Genomic DNA, 18,705 nt, shown 5'->3' on the forward strand with positions numbered 1-18,705 from the left:
ATATGGCAAGGCTAGTTCCTTTACGTTTGTGTCTTTTTAAAAAAATCCATTCAGTGATGCCTGGGATGCTCCGTTGGTTGGGCACCCAACTCCTGGTTTTGGCTCAAGTTGAGATCTCAGAGTTGTGAGATCAAGCCTCGCATAGGGCTCTACGCTCAGCATGGAGTCTGCTTGGGATTCTCTGCCTCTCCCTCCGCCCCGCCTGCCATTCATTCTCACTCTCTAAATAAATAAGTACATAAAATCTTTAAAAAAAAAAAGATTCCATTCATTAATCCATCCATCCATTCATTCATACACTATTCACCATGCAATATGAAGTCAGCACAGTTTCTGAAGCGGACAGGACATACTCCTTGTCCTCCATTTGGTAAAAGGAAAAAAGTCAAAGAAACAGACAGTTACAACCCAAAAATGATACTACATGCTGAAACTGACCACTTTGCAATTGCCTCAGAGCAGGATTTGGGGAAAAGGAAAAAGAGTTATGAAACAATGAATTGCAACCCAAATTAAAACCTCACTAAAGTGATGGAGCTGGGAATTCGGACATCCTGAGCCTTGTCCTGAACCTGCCCATAAGCATTTTTTGCCTCTCCTCTGGAAAATTTCCATTTCCAAAGCTGTCATAGAAGGGAATCTGATTAGATTTTCTCAAAAGACCTGTCCATTTCTAACAATCTGGAGCTCTGAGTCATACATAAACAAGAAAAAAACCCTGTCACATAAAGAGGGGCTACTGAAACCTGCATTTCAACTGCACCTGGGTTATAGATGCCCGTCAATGCTCCTAAAGGGAGATGGTAGCACTTTATGACATGAGGACAATGGGAGGCATCCCTGTTCTTTTTAATAGGATACACTGGAGCCCTAGTTGTTGGGTCACACACACAGGTTATTATGATGCATGCATGGTCATTTCTTTTACGTTTCTTTCTTTCTTTCTTTTTTTTTTTTTTTTTTTTTTTTTTTTTTCTCTCCTTTAGTGAAATCTCTCAAAGTGATTCTCTGGAAAAGATAGAAGCTAATGCCTTTGACAACCTCTTCAATTTGTCTGAAATGTAAGCATCAGTTAACAGATAGTTTATTGCTGTACACTATTATCCTTGATGGCTGGAGCCCATTCAGTATTTGTATCCAAGCATCCACTGCTAGAAATCCAAGAGGAAAAGACCACAGCAATTACTAGGTCTGGGCAGGCACTAATTTCTCTCACTGCAGTGGCCTGAAGGTTGCCATGGTGACAACTGCTTCTCCCTGGGAGCTGTATAAACTCTGAAACATCACAACACAAAGTTGGAAATTAAAATTGACATTGTGGAGTCCTGCCGACTAGCTCTTACCTATGGAAGAGAGGGTATGAAGTACCTGGGATAGCGGGGAAATTTGAAAGGGAGCTTAGAGATCATGAATTAGTTCATTGAGCACTGTTTGGGCATCTTTATTTATTTAGTAAATGATTCCTAGAAATCCATGTAAAATCCTGTGTTGGACATGTGTATACTGTTTGTTATTGTGATATTTTAGAATTGATACTTAAAAACAATTCTTTCCAAATTATTATTTTCCTCCAATATACAAAAAAGATGGGTGAATGCCTCAAATCACTTCTCAGTTGATGAACTGATGACCCAAAGAGGGTAACTGACTTGCCTGATGTCACACAGCAAGTCTATATTAGAGCTGGGGCCAGGAATTGGGTCATGTGACTCCCAAACCAGGCTTCTTACTGCTGCCTTATTTGGCTCAAACCTGAACTTCTAAAAAATGTCACCTGCATAGGACTTTTGAAAGTTAAGAGAAGGGGAAGGATATTAGAACAAACATCTTCCAAGCACTTATATCTGGCATTTATTTCCTTGAGGTTGTGTTAATCCTCACAGTTCCGCTGCGAAGTGGGGTCATTATCCTTGTTGTTCAAGGGAAGGAATGGAGGCTCAGAGAGGTCAGTAACTTTACCAGAGTGGCACAATGGCAGGTCTGAGATTCCACCCTGGCCTGTATGTCTTCAAAGCTCATGCATTTCCCACCACATCATAAGGCCTCCCTATGAATGGTCCAATTAGCAATTATCTAAAGAGAATAACTGATTGATAAGAATGTGAGTACCTGCCACATGTCCAACCAAGGGTCAAGTGCTGCTGGAATACAGAGGAGATAAAAAATAAATCTTCCCCAGGAGATGACAATATACTCAGGGAGGTGAGAATACCTCATCAACTGATTATGGGGAAATCCAAAATAATGGATATTCAAATGCAGATTTATAGTCTGGGACTTGGCTATGAAGTAGAATTTGTGGGGAGGGGGTAAGGAAGTGAAGGATAGAAGTGGTCATCACCATTATAAATGACAGTACTATCCTAGACCTAGAAATCTGCCTGTCATAATAAAGCACAGCTTATACTGAGAACCACCAGAATAGCTTAAGATAAATAAATTGCTCATGATGCAACAGAAAGAAAAATAAAATGCTCTAAGGGAAAATTTATGGACTTTCCAAGGGAAGGCCCTGAGACTAGGATGTTAGGTCTATATAGGCTCTATTTCTTCACAGCTGTAGCCCCAGTACCTAAACAATGCCTGACACACATAGGTACTTAATAAATGTTTGTCGAGTGAGGGAATGTATGGATGAGTAGTTTAAAATCAGACCCCAAAAGTTCTTTAAAAGTTCCTTCCACTCTACCTACATAATACTTTATATGATCCACAATGGCTTGACTAAGTTGTTGTAAAAATAATTACAGTAAAACATCACTCACCTCCAAAGAATCGAAAGGACATAAAAGGTGGAAATAGGCACCAATGGTGGGTAACTATAGTAAGGGGGGAACGAACACTAGACTCGGAGTCTGTAAAACTGAGTTCACTTCCAAATTGTGCTACTTCTTAGCTGTGTGACTAGAGATAAATCATTCAACATCCTTGCTTCATCAACTATACTAATAATTGTTAACACTGGTTAAAGCCCTACTGTGAACCAGAAACACACATTTACTTCTCAAAAACTACCCTATGAAGAAACAGAGCTTTAAATGATGCATCCAAGGTCATACAATTACTAAAACCAAACTGACTCCAGAACCCTTCCAAACAACCAACACACTATAGAACAAGAGTAATCATCATTCTTTCAGGTGGTTGTGGCATGGGTAAGAGAGTCAAAGGCAACTGTGGCTACTTCTCAAAGGGTCAAAGTCACTGGAGAAGTAGGGAGAAGGGCCATTACACCACTGTGGAGTCATGGCTATACTTTTATACTTTACAAAGCCCTCCCTACATTATCTCTAGCTATTCTATTACTCATTACATACCAACCTATGAGGAAGGAAGAGAGCATATTATTATTCTAATTTTATAGAAGGTCACACTAGCTCAGGGAAGTTAGGAAGCTGTGCATCATCACACAACAAATTATCTATAACAATGAGCATAAAATTCCCCTAAACCCAAGCCGCTGGTCTGATCCAAAGACTGAGTGCCTGTCTGGATCATTGGTCAGTGGGGCTGCCAGCCCAGTCTGAAGAAGACCAGTTTGCCTATAAGGGAGAGTAGCCAGTCTGCTCAATGACCTGGGAGTGGACTCTCCCATCACCCCCAGCGTGCAGGCTCATGGTGGGGCAGGATCCACTTGGTCAGGAGTCCTGGAAGTTGGTGCTGTGTCACCGAGTAGGGGTGGAACAGACTCCCAGCTATGAGGTTTATACCTGCCTCTGAAAGAGGTTGAGAGCAGAGCTTCCTGGCAAGAGCCAAGTGGCTCCCACCATGCAGTTTTCATTCTGCAGGCTCTTAGGAGCTCCCCTCAAGCATACAGAAGTCACTTGATTTTTATTGATGTAATTCCAGCCATCATCTTCTGATAACTACGGTCTTGTACATTCCAAACAATACATATTTCTTAAACTGCTCCTTCTCTCTTTACAGACTGATCCAGAACACAAAAAACCTGGTGTACATCGAGGCTGGAGCATTTAGAAATCTCCCCCGGTTAAAATACCTGTGAGAATTTTTCCTTTTTGAGCAACTGGGGAGAGAAATTGGGTATCTGATGAAAATCAAAAACAGTTAAAATGTTGGGAGGAATTTTTTAACTATATACTTAGCATTATTTGCACGTCTGTCTTCAGCCTTCTGATTAAAATTTAATCAGCATTTCTTTTCAGCTACCAGGCTGGGTGCCTTCAGAATCCATATAACTGGCTCCCAACATTTTTGCTCTCCAAAAAGCACAAGAAAAGAATATCACCCCCTTTGCAATGATTTTCAAAACTGATGGGGAGGCAGGGTCATGACACTTGAAAAAGAGTAAATCGGAATCTCTAAGGTGAGGTGGTGATGCAGACAGAGCACAGGTGAAAGTAGAAGAGGCAATTCTGATTGGACACCCATGCCTGGTTAAGAATTACTGATGCAAAAAAGAATTACTGATGCCTTCATCTCATTTGTTCCTTTATGCATTAAGTGAAAACTTTGTAAGTACTACCTTGAGGTAGGCACTGTGCCATATAAACTAAATCACTATTTTCTATTTCCCATTAAATCTTATTAGGTCTATAGTTAGAATTCTAAGTTGAGTACCCACGGTAACCCAGCAGACTCATTGCCTTGCCAACAAAACCAAAATTCCTAAAACTTGACACAATCTATAAACTGATCACTATGGATCTTCTCATAGGTCAAGCAGTCACTTATTCACGCAGAAAAAATTAAATCCCTCTAACACAGACATCCTCTCTTCTTCCTGAGAAGTTAAATTTCATAAAATCTCCAGAGTGGAAGTCCACAACTCCCACCACCTAAAAAAAAAAAAAAAAAAAAAAAAAAAAAAGGAGAGGGACCAGAGGACATCTCTCTGGGTCTGGTATTCATGTCACCTGTACAGCCTTGCCCTGGGGCCTCCTACAGGAGCTGCTGCTGGCCCAAGCCTAGCCCCTTTGGCAGCTCTAACCCTGAACGGCTACTAGCCCAGGTATTCTGCTTTTCCAGGCCTCCGAGGCTGTGCAGAACATATAAGCATCTTCAGTGTCAACCACTTTAGAAAAACATAAGAAAAGGAAGAAAGAAAGAAAGAAAGAAAGAAAGAAAGAAAGAAAGAAAGAAAGAAAGAAAGAAAGAAAGAAAAAAACATAATGCCAGAACCAAATTTGACCACTGCAGTCCCTTGTTATCCAAGAATCACTGTCTCCATAAAATAGCATTCCCCCCCGCCAAAAACAAGTGATATAGTCCCTCAACCCCAGTACATATTGCTAAGTTACAGTGCCATCACCAGCCACAGAGAGGGCAAGGATTCAGCGCCATCTGGGGTTACAGGTAAGAAGGAGCCTCAGAAAGAGCCAAAGGACAAACCTGGCTTCCTTCCATCGTCACTGGATTTCAAGGAAGTTTGTATCAGTTTCTGCAGTCCTGCATAGGTGAATTTAAAACTCGAGGAAATCCAGATGCCTGGACTAAAGGAGTCTCATTCTTGTGTATAAAATAACTTTCAGTTTAACCTATCACTGAAGCTTCTCTCTTCTTTGAAGCTTAAATAACGGGTGGGAGGAAGAAGAGCCCTGACTAGCTCCAAAAACCAAAAGCATGTACAGTGATTTCAGTAAGTTATAAGGAAGAACTTCCTGAACCACAAGGCAGCTAAAGAAAGAAAGATTTTTAATAATGATGGATATGGATTTCTCATATGGAGGTTAATACTCCTGAAGGGTTTGAGTTAAATCCTATTCCAAAGTAGAGGGATGCTTTCTAGAACTATCGAGAGCAAATTACCAAAAAGGAATGGGATAGAATACAACAGAAAAATGCAATTGATACAATAGGAAAAGACAGGATGGAAACATAAAGGACAAAGACTTGAGAGTTTAGTCCGGGCCCCTAGATCTTTAAACAGGCATCTTTAGAGCAACTTCTCCCATGGTGTTAGGGGCTTTAAAATTCTGCCAATCTTCAACAGCTGAAAGTGCTACCAATAAAGCCAAACTCAGTATTTTTTTAATGTGAAGATAGTCTTTTCAAAGTGCCTTTCTACTGCATTTATCTTTATGCCTTAAAAACAATCACTTTTACACTTTTACTCACTCTCTGCCCACATCCCCACCCTGCCCCAAATCACAGGAGCATCTGTAACACAGGCATCCGAAAGCTTCCAGATGTTACGAAGATCTTCTCCTCTGAATTTAATTTCATTCTGTAAGTACCAGGCTGATTGCTATGCGTAACAGTTTCCTATTTGCAGCTAAAATTTGGAAAGTAAATATTTCTCATTTTATTCCTCCAGGGAAATTTGTGATAATTTACACATAACCACCATACCAGGAAATGCTTTTCAAGGGATGAGTAACGAATCCATAACACTGTGAGTAAACTCCCAGATTCACGTTCTGCCATTCAGGCTCCTGCTATTCTCGCTTCTAGCTTGAGGTGAGCTCTTTCTCATCTTTTACCATGTTCTTCATTCACTGGTAACGTTCTTTATGACCAAAAATGCTAACGGTGAGAGCAGTTGTGCAGGACTGTGGCTCGGTCATGTGTTCACACAACCACCAACCGAAGCATTCTGTTTAAAATTAATCAGACAGACCCTGCGGATTGACAGTGACCAAATTACCAACTAAGGAAATTGTTCACTGCATCAGTGGAACGCTTTGAAGCTGGGAAGAGACAGCCAGAAGGGAAATGGCTGCCCTGGTTCAAAGAGCACAGAAATTTCAAGTTTCAAATGAAAAGTTTGGAAAGATACTCTCTAAGTAGGTAGGACAGTTGATCGATAGAGCCTGCATTCACTCGTTTACTCTCTCTGACTTTTTACTTTGCTTCTGAAGAGCACCATCTATACCCATTCCCTACATCCCCTAATACCTGAAAATAGTGTCTTTTTATTTGACAGTCCCTCATGAATGTGAGGGTTCACAGGTTCACAGATCCTACCCCTTTTATGCTCTTTCCTAAGGCCTTGCTGTTCAAAGTGTGGTCCATAGACCAGCATCTACTGCATCTTCTAAGAGCTGGTTAGATATGCAGACTCTCAGGACTCAGATCTACTGACTTGAAATCTGCAAGTTCCCAAGTGATTCATATGCACATGAAGTTCACAGGGCAGTGTACTAAGATAACCCGACCCATTCTCTTCACTGTTCTTCTGCCTGACTTCCTTCCCTCTGGGGTCCCTGCTGTCTGCACATGGGAACCCACCTTTGCCCCACCATTCAGAAGGAGTGTTCTGGGCACCATGAACTTCTGGGCACTTATATCCAAAATCCAGTGACCCATACCCAATTCTCTTCCTCACATCCATCTCCCTCTCACTCTTTTGCTTTGGTTACAGCCAAGGCAGGGTTATAATGAGTCAATAAATGAGCTTGCCCTTAAAGAAAGAGAGAGCATGCATTGGATGACCCCAAATGAGGAGGTAGTTGTAAAGCAAGAGAAGAGACCATAGGAGAGGACTTTTTTTTATATCATGGATTTTAAACATTGGTATCAATGTACATTGCATTTGAATAGTACTTTTTTACTTTGTGTAGGTATTATTTCACACATTTAATTGTCATGTTACAAAGCTATTGCCCATGCAGACCCAGCTCAGAGTATTGCAATCAAGGGAATACAAAGCAACAACCAAAATAAAAATTTCTTTTTCAAGATAAATTCTTTACTTGCAGCTCTTAAACACAAGGAAAGAGACAGGAGATCCTAGAAAATCTTCTCTGCCCCTCTATTTCCCTCACACACTAAAGCTCTTCCAGCTCTATTGTATAAAGTATTTCCAACTTATCATTGCTTGTATCTAGAACTACTCATTTATCACATCCCCTGTCAGAGACAGAGCAGACTGCATGGGGAGGTACCACATACCTTAGGATTGGGGTCTTCCTCTGACTCTAGTGAGAACACAGAAGACATATGATCCATGTCTTTAAGGAGCTCAGAATCTCAATTATGAGGAAATGGAGAAGTTATGGGGGCAAACATGAAACAATAAAGAATAATACAAACCAGTAGATATTCACTGTTAGAGTTTGTGTTATGCAGAAATGAGAAGTCTTGGAGAAGTCCTCTTGGGCTGGAGAGTCAGAGAAGGCTGCCTGGTAGAGCTGAGACTTGACTTAGACCTTGTACTATCACTAACATTGTATGGGCAAATCTGATAATAGCAGTGATATTTATACAGCACTTAGTAAATACCTGCACTGTTTTTAAGTACTTTTAAAAACTTGTTTACATATCACAGCAACCCTATGAGGTAGGGACTATCAGCTCCATTTTTAGAGGAGGAAACCAAGGCCCTACAAGTTTAAATAATTTGCCCAGGGTCAAGATTTTAGACTCCATCGGCTCCAGAATCATAGTCTTAACCGTTATGTGGTACCACCTACCAAGAGAAGGGGAGCAAGTAGTCTAAGTGAAGGGACATCATGAGCAAAAGCATGGCTGTGGGAAAGAGGACAATGGGATATGTCTTACTTATGGATGAGTATACACCCAGCTTAAGAAACAGGAAATAGGTTTAAATAAAAATGGCAGGGTGTAGGGGACATTGGATTGCTGAGTCTTGAATGCTGGGTAAAGGATTAAAAACTTAGAAGTAACTCTGAGAAAATTATTAAGAAGAAACCACCCAATAGAGTAGCCTTTATTCAAAGATCACAAATATCTAATACTTCCTTTGATTTTGACCTGAATCTAAAAATAATCAGGACCCAAACAGTACTCATCCCAGGTAAATGTACAGCCATAAGAATGAAGCAGAAATGGTATGAATGAAAGGACAGAAGATGTGAACAATCAATAAGAAAACAAATGTTGGGATGACCTACAGAGTTCTGTGAGCTCCCAAGATTGGACCACCTCACCAAACTCAAGGAACGACCACAGATTCCTTTTACACATCACATTTTAGCATATGCACATGAGAGCTGCACAGTATTTTTATTATGGGGCCATTAACTTATGTTAGTTATGATTTCAAGAAGAATAGTGCCTACCAGCAGGGCATAATTGCCCCACCTCTGAAGTTAATGAGGAATGTAGATTCATCTCTCCTAGTGGGCCCAGGGGGCATTGTACTTCCATCCCCCTCCTCACTCTCAGCCCTCCAAGACTGGAAGGGGAGTGATTAGTCATTTGCTTGGCACTTGTTCTCAGCTGAATGGGCCCTTCTGTAAGTGAAGAATCCTGTGGAGCACTGTGTTGGAAAAAGGGTATTACACTTAAAGAGGAAAACCTTATTTTCTCAGCTATAAAGTTCAACTCCCTAATTAGAAAATAATGAAAGCAGGCCTTCTCTCTTCATTATTAGTAGTATTTGAGATTTTGCTATTTATGGAACCTTTCCTGTCCTCCCCCCACCCCAAATCTTTACCAACTGTGAGCTCATTTAATGAAAACAAAATACTTCACTTGATGCTGGAGAAGCTCAGTGGGGTTAATGCTAAAACTATGCATTATACTCTTATGTCCCTTTATAGCCACTTTGGCTTTTCATTAAATCTCTTCAAGAGGCCACCTGGAAATGTACCCCCTGAGTGAGCAGGATTTGGCTGTACCACCTTTAAAATATTCTAGATGACTTGTCATACCAGTCTCAAAAAAGAGACAACTTTGATTCACGTCTGAACTCCACAAAGAAAAGTAAAGGTCATGGCAACTAATTCTCAGAGAAAGAATGCCTGGCAAAGGACGGCAAGATTCCTGGCTGCCCCTGTGATGAGCCACGCCAAAGAGACTGCTGGGTGTTGAAACAGAAAACCTGGGTTCTAGTCCTGGACCTGTGTCTAATGACCTTCAGTCAAGTTACACCATCCAGACATCGCTCTGTCCCTATGTATCCAATGGGATTATTAATACCTCCTTGTGCAAATTCAATCACATCGTGTCAACTACACAGCACCACCATGATTAAAAGCTCATATTCAGCAAGCCAGTTGTTATTAGACCATCCTGAAAACATCATGTCTTGTTATCTCTTTTTAAATATGTTTTATTCTAAAATTTTCAGTGGATAAGTAGAGTTGCTTTCCATTTTTCTTTCCAGTAACAGCCCTATACATCTTACCTAGATTTATCGACTATTAGCAGTTTGCAACACCCACCCCATCTCTATATATGTAAATATATACAATACATTTCCTTTTGGCCAAACCATCCAAAAGAAGTTTACAGATATTATGACACTTCATACCTCAAATACTTCAGTATGTATCTCCCCAAAACAGAGACACTGTACATAACTACACCATTATACCCCCCAAAAAAACATGACTTTAATGACATTGTCCAAACTACAGTCTGCATTCCAATGAAAATATCTTTTATAGAATTTTTTTCAACTCAGACTCCAATCAAAATTTTATGCTTTGCACTTTCACTATTATGTCTCTTAGTCTTCCCAACCTCACCTCCTACCCCACCCACTAAGATCTTCTCCCCCACTTTCCTTTGTTCTCTATGACACCAATTCCTTGAAGAAGCCCAGGTCAGTTGTTTGGATTCATCTGACTATATTGTCAGGATTAGATTCAGGACAACATTGCTGCAAGAACACTGCAAAGGGCATGTTGTGTCCCTCCCAGTGCATCAAACCAGAAGGCACAGCATGCCATGCTCCTTAGCCATTTGGTTGAAGTATGACTGCCAGACATCTTCATTGTAAGGGCATATTTTTCCCTTTGTCATTAACAATAAACCATAGTGGGACACGGTGAGTTGGTACAACTAGCCCATTGGCCAACATTTCATCTAATGGTTCCATTTGGTTTTTATGCAGGTAGTTACAAAGCAGAAGTTTTAAAATTTCATCATTTTTCTACACTTATTACCAGCATTCTTCTGTTTAAAAAAAAAAAAAGAATCCTCTCCTTTTCTCTCAATCTCTTTTTTAAATATCACTATAGAAGTAGATTTTTCAAAAATGTTATTGAATGTATTATAATCCATTGCTGTCATCATTCTTTTGGATGCCTGTCATCTTTTTGTTATTACCTATGGTGAAGTCATTAAGATGACATGAACTTGGCTGAGAGAAACATAACAACTCAGGGCTGCTGAAAGGAATGAGGTATGCCCACATCAGAGAGAGGATTCCCATGCCATTGAGACTGTGAGCCCCACAGAAATAGGGGAATTCTGATGAACATTCAAAACTAAGGTCATGGCAGCACATAGAGATCAGCCTGGTGACAGTGACTGGTCACGAGTTATCCATACAACCATGGGCAGCGCGTGCACTCAAGAGGGGTCTTCATACACTTCATACACAGGATATTGAAAAATATCCTGCAAAATACCACAGGGAGAAGAAAGTGATGAATTTAGGATCTCTATTCTTTAGGTAGGTATCGTATAGTCATTTGATAGATATTTGCTTATAGATATATCACCATAGGGCATATTCTCTAAAATAGAATCCCTGAGGCCATTCTTTGAGACCCTGCAGATCTGCAAACACAAATTAAGCTTTTGTCTTTAAAATCGTCCAAAAACTAGGTGGTTACAAAATCCAAAAGGGAACCACAGAAGACCATCTAATACTGTTAATATAACCCCAGAAATGCTTTAAGAGCCCCAGGAATATTTGGAGTTTGTTTCAAGGCAGCCTTCAGAGTGAGAGTATCATCTGTGATTAAGTTCTAAAGCCTAAACTTTATTTTGAATAAAAAGGTGACATTCTCTGGTTTTGAATCACAATTACTGACATTTGAATAGAGAACATAGACAATGCTTTAAAATAAGGTGCAGCTATTGTAATACAGGGGAGGCGGAAAATTTCTGTGCTTGTGACAGCATCCTCAAGGCAAAGGAAGCCATCCTCATTTAATTCTGACACCGTGATGTTTTGGGGGAAAAAAAGTTATCTTAAGTCACTCTCCAGATGTTTTAAGGGGCATTTGAAAGCATGGAGTGGGCATGACAGCAGGAGGCCTCCCACTCACATTTGTAAGTTCTCCAAAGTAAGGAAGCCACTTGTTTTAATCAAAACAAAGCAACACATTCTATTGTGTACAACTGGTAAGAAAAGCTGAAGAGAAGCAGCTGAAAAGGAAACAGTGAGCCCATTCTTTAGAAAGTCAAGACAAGCAGGACCCAGACTATTTGAAAAAAAAAAAAAAAAAAAAAAAAAAAAACCACACACACACAAAAAAACCAAGAACAAAAACCTGAAAAATGTCCCAGTACAAGCATGTTCAATGATGCTTACACAGACCAAAGATGTTTGAGGGCCTATGAAAGTGAGTACATGTGAAGCAGCCAGGTCACCGAACTGACATGCTCCACCAAGAACAGGAAGGCCCCCTACCCCAGTGGACCACAGTTCAATTAAAAGGACTGCTGTATTTCATGGAAATCCTGTCCAGAGCATGGCAAGGGAAACCCTTTCCCTCTATTCTGGTCAGAGAGACAGAGCTGCTACTACTACTATTACTACTACTAATAATAATGGCAACACATTAAGCATTTATGGTGTTCCAGGACTTATTTCTAAGCGCTTAACATATGTTTAGCATTTTAATCACCCAACAGCCTTCTGAGGTCAGTACTATTATTATCATCCCTATTTTCAAATTAGGAAATTAAGACACAAAGAGGTTAAGTAACAGCCTGAAGTAATTCAATGAATAAGTAGTGAGCGGCTGTGTTGAAGACTTGCAAATTTAACCACAAAGCTGCACTTAGAGCAATGGCACTGTAAGCCCCACTGGGGGTGGGGGGGTATAAAATCCTAATATGCATCAAAACTAGGATCAGGACAGCATGTAAGGATGATGGGGCATGGGCATCCAGACAACTGCTGGCAGCTTTGCTTTGCTCAAAACAGAGTAGGAGCTACTCTATCTTAATTCACTATACATGTAGCTCCATCACTTACAAGGCAGGGAAAGCAGTAAGGGAACCAGACTCTGAACTCCGTTCTGTGCAGCAGACCATCTGCTCTGCATATGGAAGCAATGAGAGCTATATCATCCAATGCTGTACCCTAGGGCAAAGGGCCCCACAGCGGCATGCCCACCTTCACTGGGAGGGCTTGTTACAAAAGTACATATCCCTGAACACCACTACCACATTCTGATGCTGTAGCTTTGCAGGGCACCTGCTTAGGGGGTCTGAGTCTGCATTTCCAGCAAGCAGCTCCAGTTGATTCTGAGTCAGTGGATGAAGGGGAATGTATTAACAAACACTGGCCGAGACTCTAAGAAATCCACTTTCAAAGAAGTTCAGAGAAAAGTCCAATACAATTTCTTCATCTACAAGAGATTGTTATAAAGGAATTCAAACCCCCAAATGATAAGGGACAGCCAAAGAATCATAGTCTGTGTAAAATTTAAAAAAGAATTCTTTCTTTGTGCTGCTAAGGAGGCAAGAAGGTTGTGCGTAACTACACAAGACAGGGGAGATAACCCAAGTAACTTTACCCTCAAATCCTAGAAAACTACTGAAAAATGGCACCCAAGAATCCATTACAGAATATAGTTAAGAGCTCACAGGTGAAGTTGTAAATTCAAAATTCCAGAAGAAACCACAGAAGAGCAGGAGAAGCCAGAGTAGCCTGTTCCTCACATGGAAGGGCAAGGCTGGGCTCCTGCCAGGTAGCAAGCATCATGAGAGACCCCAGGGTTTTACAAAATGAGGTTGCTCTGAACTCAAATTAATAAGGAGGCTTTATAAATTATTTTGTAATCTTCACTTTCTGAATGCCAGTGTTCAAATATCATGCTTCAACCCTGAGTCCTCCTTATTTATATGCTGGTTTGTCTCGGGTGTGCTGACCGCCCCACCCCCCCACACACACACTACACAGACACACACACACACACACACATACACCACAAGACACACTTCTATGCTTATTTTATTTAACAGAGGCTAGAGAATGATTGTAGACAACAGCCACGGGGAACAGGAACAGCTGGGAAAGGTGTCCAAACTCTTTCTTAAGTCACAGCCACCAGCCCATTCCTCCGTGGCCATGCCACTATCAGCAATTCTGTAAAGGGAAGCTAGGATCTTGCCAGATGGTAGAGCTTAAATTTATGTTATACCATAACCCTTTCTCACTTGAATATTGCATCCTGGTTCTTGAAGAACTTACACAAGTACTTCTAAGACTGTGACTTTCAAACTTGCTTGGTTGACTATGATTTATAGTAAGAAATTCATCTTACATATACCGATTTGTTCATCCAATTCACTTAACATATATTTACTGTAATCCTCCCAAGCACCAGGCACTTGGATGCAGGGGATTCTGTAAGAAACGGAACAGTGTGAAATCCTTGATCTCCTGAAGCTTACATTCTGCAGGGGAAGGCAGGTGATGGACAAGTATGATAGGTCAGATGTTGATAAAGCCACCGAGGAAACACAAATCCATGAGGGGGGGATGGGAATGTGGAATGCTGAGGGAAGTGAGTTTAAATGGGCAGCCAGGAAAGGCCGCACCCAGAACACGACATCAAGCACAGCCCTGCAGGAGGAGGAAGCAGAGCCATGTGGATATCTCAGGGAAGAAAAGTGAAAACAACCAGTGAAACTGATATGCTGGAAGTAGCCCAAGACAAAGTGTTCTGGTCCCACTTCTGCCTATGGTGGGCTTTAGACAAGTCATTTTCCTTTCTGAGCCTCTTCCCTTCTTTGTAAAATGAAGGTGTGCCACTTGATCCTCCCCAAGCTCATTCCTGGCTCCAACATTTCCCATCATCTGTCCTGAGGAGCAGGACATGTCTTACTCTAGGCGGGTACGTGTATGTATGTGTATATATATATATTTATGTACATAACATAGAAAAATGGTGGAACAAAATTCCATAAATAGTACTACCCTGATTATAGGAATACACTCCAATATTTTCCATTTTTGTCCTATTCTGTTCTATTTCATTTTGCTAAATGGTGACTGCACCCAACTAAACTGATTTAACTATCCATTAATTGGTCTTATAGAACCGTTTACAGGCTTTGAAATCTTCTTGGTTATGGAGCCAAATACGGCATCAGCAAAAACACATACTCTCCAAGGAAAAGAAGAGCTAACTCAGGCCTGGGGCCTTCCTCTGCCCCCCAACTTTAAAGCTGCCCAGAAAGCCCAAATGCCCACAGGCATGGAGAAGCAGAGGCAAGACTTGAGTGTCAGTCAGATGGCTCTGGTCACTAACTCTGCTTCTACCCCTCCGTTCTTTAACCTTGAGCAAACTACACAACAGCACTGAGACTTAGATTTCTGATCAGAATAATGGAAATGACGAGGTTTATTTCATAACATACATGTAGAATGACTGATCAAATATCTGGCACTTAATTAACACTAAATAAAACAAACAAACTGGTGATGATACCACTGGTGGAAGTGAAGCCAAATGAGAGCAGAAAGGGGGGGAATAAAAACAGCTCCATCTCACCAGCTCCTTAGAATGCCAGTAATTATCTTAGTAATAAGTGTCACAGAAGGAAGAATGTGTGATTCCAAAATGTGCTTCTTTCACTGCTAAATCCTCTCTCCTCTTACTTCAGCAAACTATATGGAAATGGGTTTGAAGAAATACAAAGTCATGCCTTCAATGGGACAACTCTGATTTCCCTGTAAGTATGTGCTTATTTCCCCAGTTCATGAATAAAAATGAAATATTACTCTAGCTACCAGATCACATTCAATCTTCAGCAACTAACTCAGGACAAAAATAAACTTTCAAGTGGCTAGTCCTCAGTGTTTCACTCATGTTACTAGGCAACTGGCTGGCTAGAAACCCCAGAGCACCCTGATTTCAAAGATAGATGCAGCCTGGAGACATTAAAGTTGACAGTTTGTTAAAATATTCAACACCCTACTTTAGTCTCATCTCTCAGCCTCACTCTCTAGCCCCCTCACTCAGGTTGATGGTCTCTTAGAAGCAGCACGATTTCAGTGAAGAAATTCTTCCCCCAGCCACACTGCAGAGAAATCAGGTAACCCCAATTACCAGCTTAATCAGCCACAACAAGCCCACTCGCAGTCCCATCCCCCTATTGCTAGGGGGGTTATAGAGCGCATTTTTCACAGGGTGAGGGGGGCCTTGTGCTTTCACCATGTCCTACCCCAGTCCCCAGTGTTCATAGCCTTTAACTCAAGGAGAGCATCCCTACCAACTGCTTCCTTCATTGTTCTGCAACTCTCTTTCCTTCTATAACTCCTTTTCTAAAAGAATGGCTTGTTCATTAAATCTACTGGGCCGGGGCCGTTGGAACCATAACAGGTATTGAGTGAGATGACAATCACCCTACAGTTGAATATAATAAAAACTAAGAGTGCCTGAAAAGCTCAAATGAAGCCAAAATTAAGGAAAACAAATGAAAAGGCTTTTATAATAAATTGTGTAAATGACAGCCTATACCAAGGCTTCTCAGACTTTAACACACAGAATAACATGGAGACTATTAAAACACAGATTCCCAGGCCCCAGCCCCAGAGACTTTGCTTCAGTGAGTCTACGGTAGGGCTTGAAAATTTGTAATTATAACAAGCTCCCAGGAGATGCTGATGCTGCCAGTCTCAAGGTGAGTAGCACAAGCCTGTACAATATACTATTTAACTATACATATTAACCAAAGACTCTGTTACATCAATATAATGCTACAGAGCTCTGTGGCAAAGAGAACAGATCTGGGAGTCGCTGATTGGACTTCAAACTCCAATGCCAACATTTGTCAGATTACCTTGAGAAAGTTATTTAACGTATCCCAGCCACAGTGTTCTCGGCCATAAAACAGAGCCACTAATGGGCTTGTTTTCAGGATAATCCCCCCAAAATGAAAAGGTCAGTTTTGAATCCTCAGTACTTAACACTGAGCCTCACACAGGGTATTTGCTTATTTATTACTTATTACCTTGCACATTTCATTAACTACAAATTAACGAATAAATGATTAAATAAGATTATATTTTTATGATCTTAGCCTGAGTCTGGCACATACCACATGCATAAGAAATGGTACCTTCCTATCATGGAGTAGATTTTCCTTTATTTTCTTGTTGACTTAAATTTAACGAAGAGTTCACTCTAGCCAATTGAATCTGTTTCTGCCAAAATCAAATCATATCCTCTCCTGGCACGGCACTTGCAGATGCCTCATACGCTCAACAAGGGTTTGCCAAGCATCAGCTGTGTTTGGAGGAACATGCTAGATCAGGGGTGGAAATGAAGATGAATAAGCCCTGGTGTTTGCCCCATGGGAGCTTACAGCCTAGAAAGAAGCATTGCCTAATGGTATATAAACTGTAGTAACTAAAACAGAAGGCAAAGCATGACGCCTCCCCCGAGAGAAGTAAAGTCCCCTGGGATTTCAAAGGCAGAAGAGAACATAATTAGAGAAAGCCTCATGAGAGATGTAAACTTTGAGCTGGGTCTACGTCGGACAGGCAAAGAGAGAAGGAAAATGCATTCCAAGCAGAGGACAATAAAGAGAATGGCCCAGAAGAAGAAACATGTGTTCACAGAACAGCACACAGTACCTTTCAGAAAGTTCTAGGTGTGATTTAGGGACAAAGCAGGAACGGCCTCAGGTGCCACAGTAAAGAATTTGGACTCTCTCCTGTAGAAAAGAAGCTGTTGAAAGTTCTGGGATGACAAGCACTTAAAGAAGGTTCATCTGTTAGCAGAAAGGACAGAAGTTGGGGGTGAGGGGTGCAGGGCTAGACGCAGACACCGGCTCTCTGAATAGAGGGGGTGACTGAAGGCCTTTGTGGCTGACGTCACCTGGATGAGGGGGGAACTAAGAGAACTGAATATAAAACTGGGGGGACAACAAGAGAGGAGGAGAGCCAGAGCAAAAGCAAACAGTGGGAGGGACACCGGCAGAGAACATCTTTGGGAGGTCAGGGACAACAGGACTTTGGGGCAGAGGGCCTTGGTCAGCAGTGTCCCAGCTGCTTCAATGATGCCAAAGTGGGTGTAAACTTCAAAAAGCCCCGGCCCAGCAGATTTAATAGTCAAGATTCTATATCTTCCACACCTCACTGTTACAGGAAAGAGGGCACCAAGAACACAAATCAGTTTGCCAAGAATACAAATCAATTTCATTCATTTATTCATACTATAAACATTTATTAAGAATCGCTGAAATATTAGGCACCACGTTAGGAGCTTGGTCTGAGATGGCAGAGCGGAAAGAGCCCCTGCCCTTGTGAATTTTCTCTTCTAGCAGAAGACAGAGACAAAAAGATAAGTAAATAAATGAAGTCGTTGCATATAAGGATATATCCTAAGAAGGAAATAACCCATTACTGAGATCTGTGAGCATACAGGGGTTGCCTGACTTTAGGTTAGGTGCCCAGGGATAGACTTGCCATGGACATGAAATTTGGGCTGAGCCTAGAGGATCACAGAGTCCACCATGGCAATAGTTAGGGGAAGTATGTCACAGGAAGAGGAAGCAGGATGTGCAAAGAAAAGAAGTTGTAAGCTCCAGGAACTGACAGGAGGCCAGGGCGGCTGGAGGGTCATCAGCAAGGGAAACAGGTATGAGACAAACCTGGAGATGGAACAGAGAAGAAGCAAATCATGCAGAACTCAGGGGCAATGGAAAAGTGTGAATTCTTTTCTACAGGCAAGGAGGCCCATTGAAGGATTGAGGCAGGGAAGGGGCGGTAGGTTTTAAAACCACCAAGCAAAAGTTTCACATTATACATTCAACCCAGTTTCTGATACCTTCCTCATAAACGGGCCTGTCCAAAGTCGT

At 41.3% G+C, this 18,705-nt stretch overlaps 1 protein-coding gene across 1 annotated transcript in view; it reads left to right on the forward strand.

Moving 5' to 3' along the window:
* LHCGR (luteinizing hormone/choriogonadotropin receptor) overlaps window positions 1-18,705 on the forward strand; it is a 52,192-nt gene that overhangs the window by 18,993 nt on the left and 14,494 nt on the right. Inside the window, exons 3-7 of the mRNA XM_032877835.1 lie at window positions 987-1,061; window positions 3,928-4,002; window positions 6,115-6,189; window positions 6,278-6,355; window positions 15,505-15,573. Coding sequence (XP_032733726.1) covers window positions 987-1,061; window positions 3,928-4,002; window positions 6,115-6,189; window positions 6,278-6,355; window positions 15,505-15,573 — 372 coding nt within the window. The remainder of the gene's footprint in view (window positions 1-986; window positions 1,062-3,927; window positions 4,003-6,114; window positions 6,190-6,277; window positions 6,356-15,504; window positions 15,574-18,705) is intronic.

This window comes from Lontra canadensis, unplaced genomic scaffold, assembly GCF_010015895.1.
Source record: "Lontra canadensis isolate GAN:19392208 unplaced genomic scaffold, GSC_riverotter_1.0 scaffold61, whole genome shotgun sequence".
NCBI classification, from domain to species: Eukaryota; Metazoa; Chordata; class Mammalia; order Carnivora; family Mustelidae; genus Lontra; species Lontra canadensis.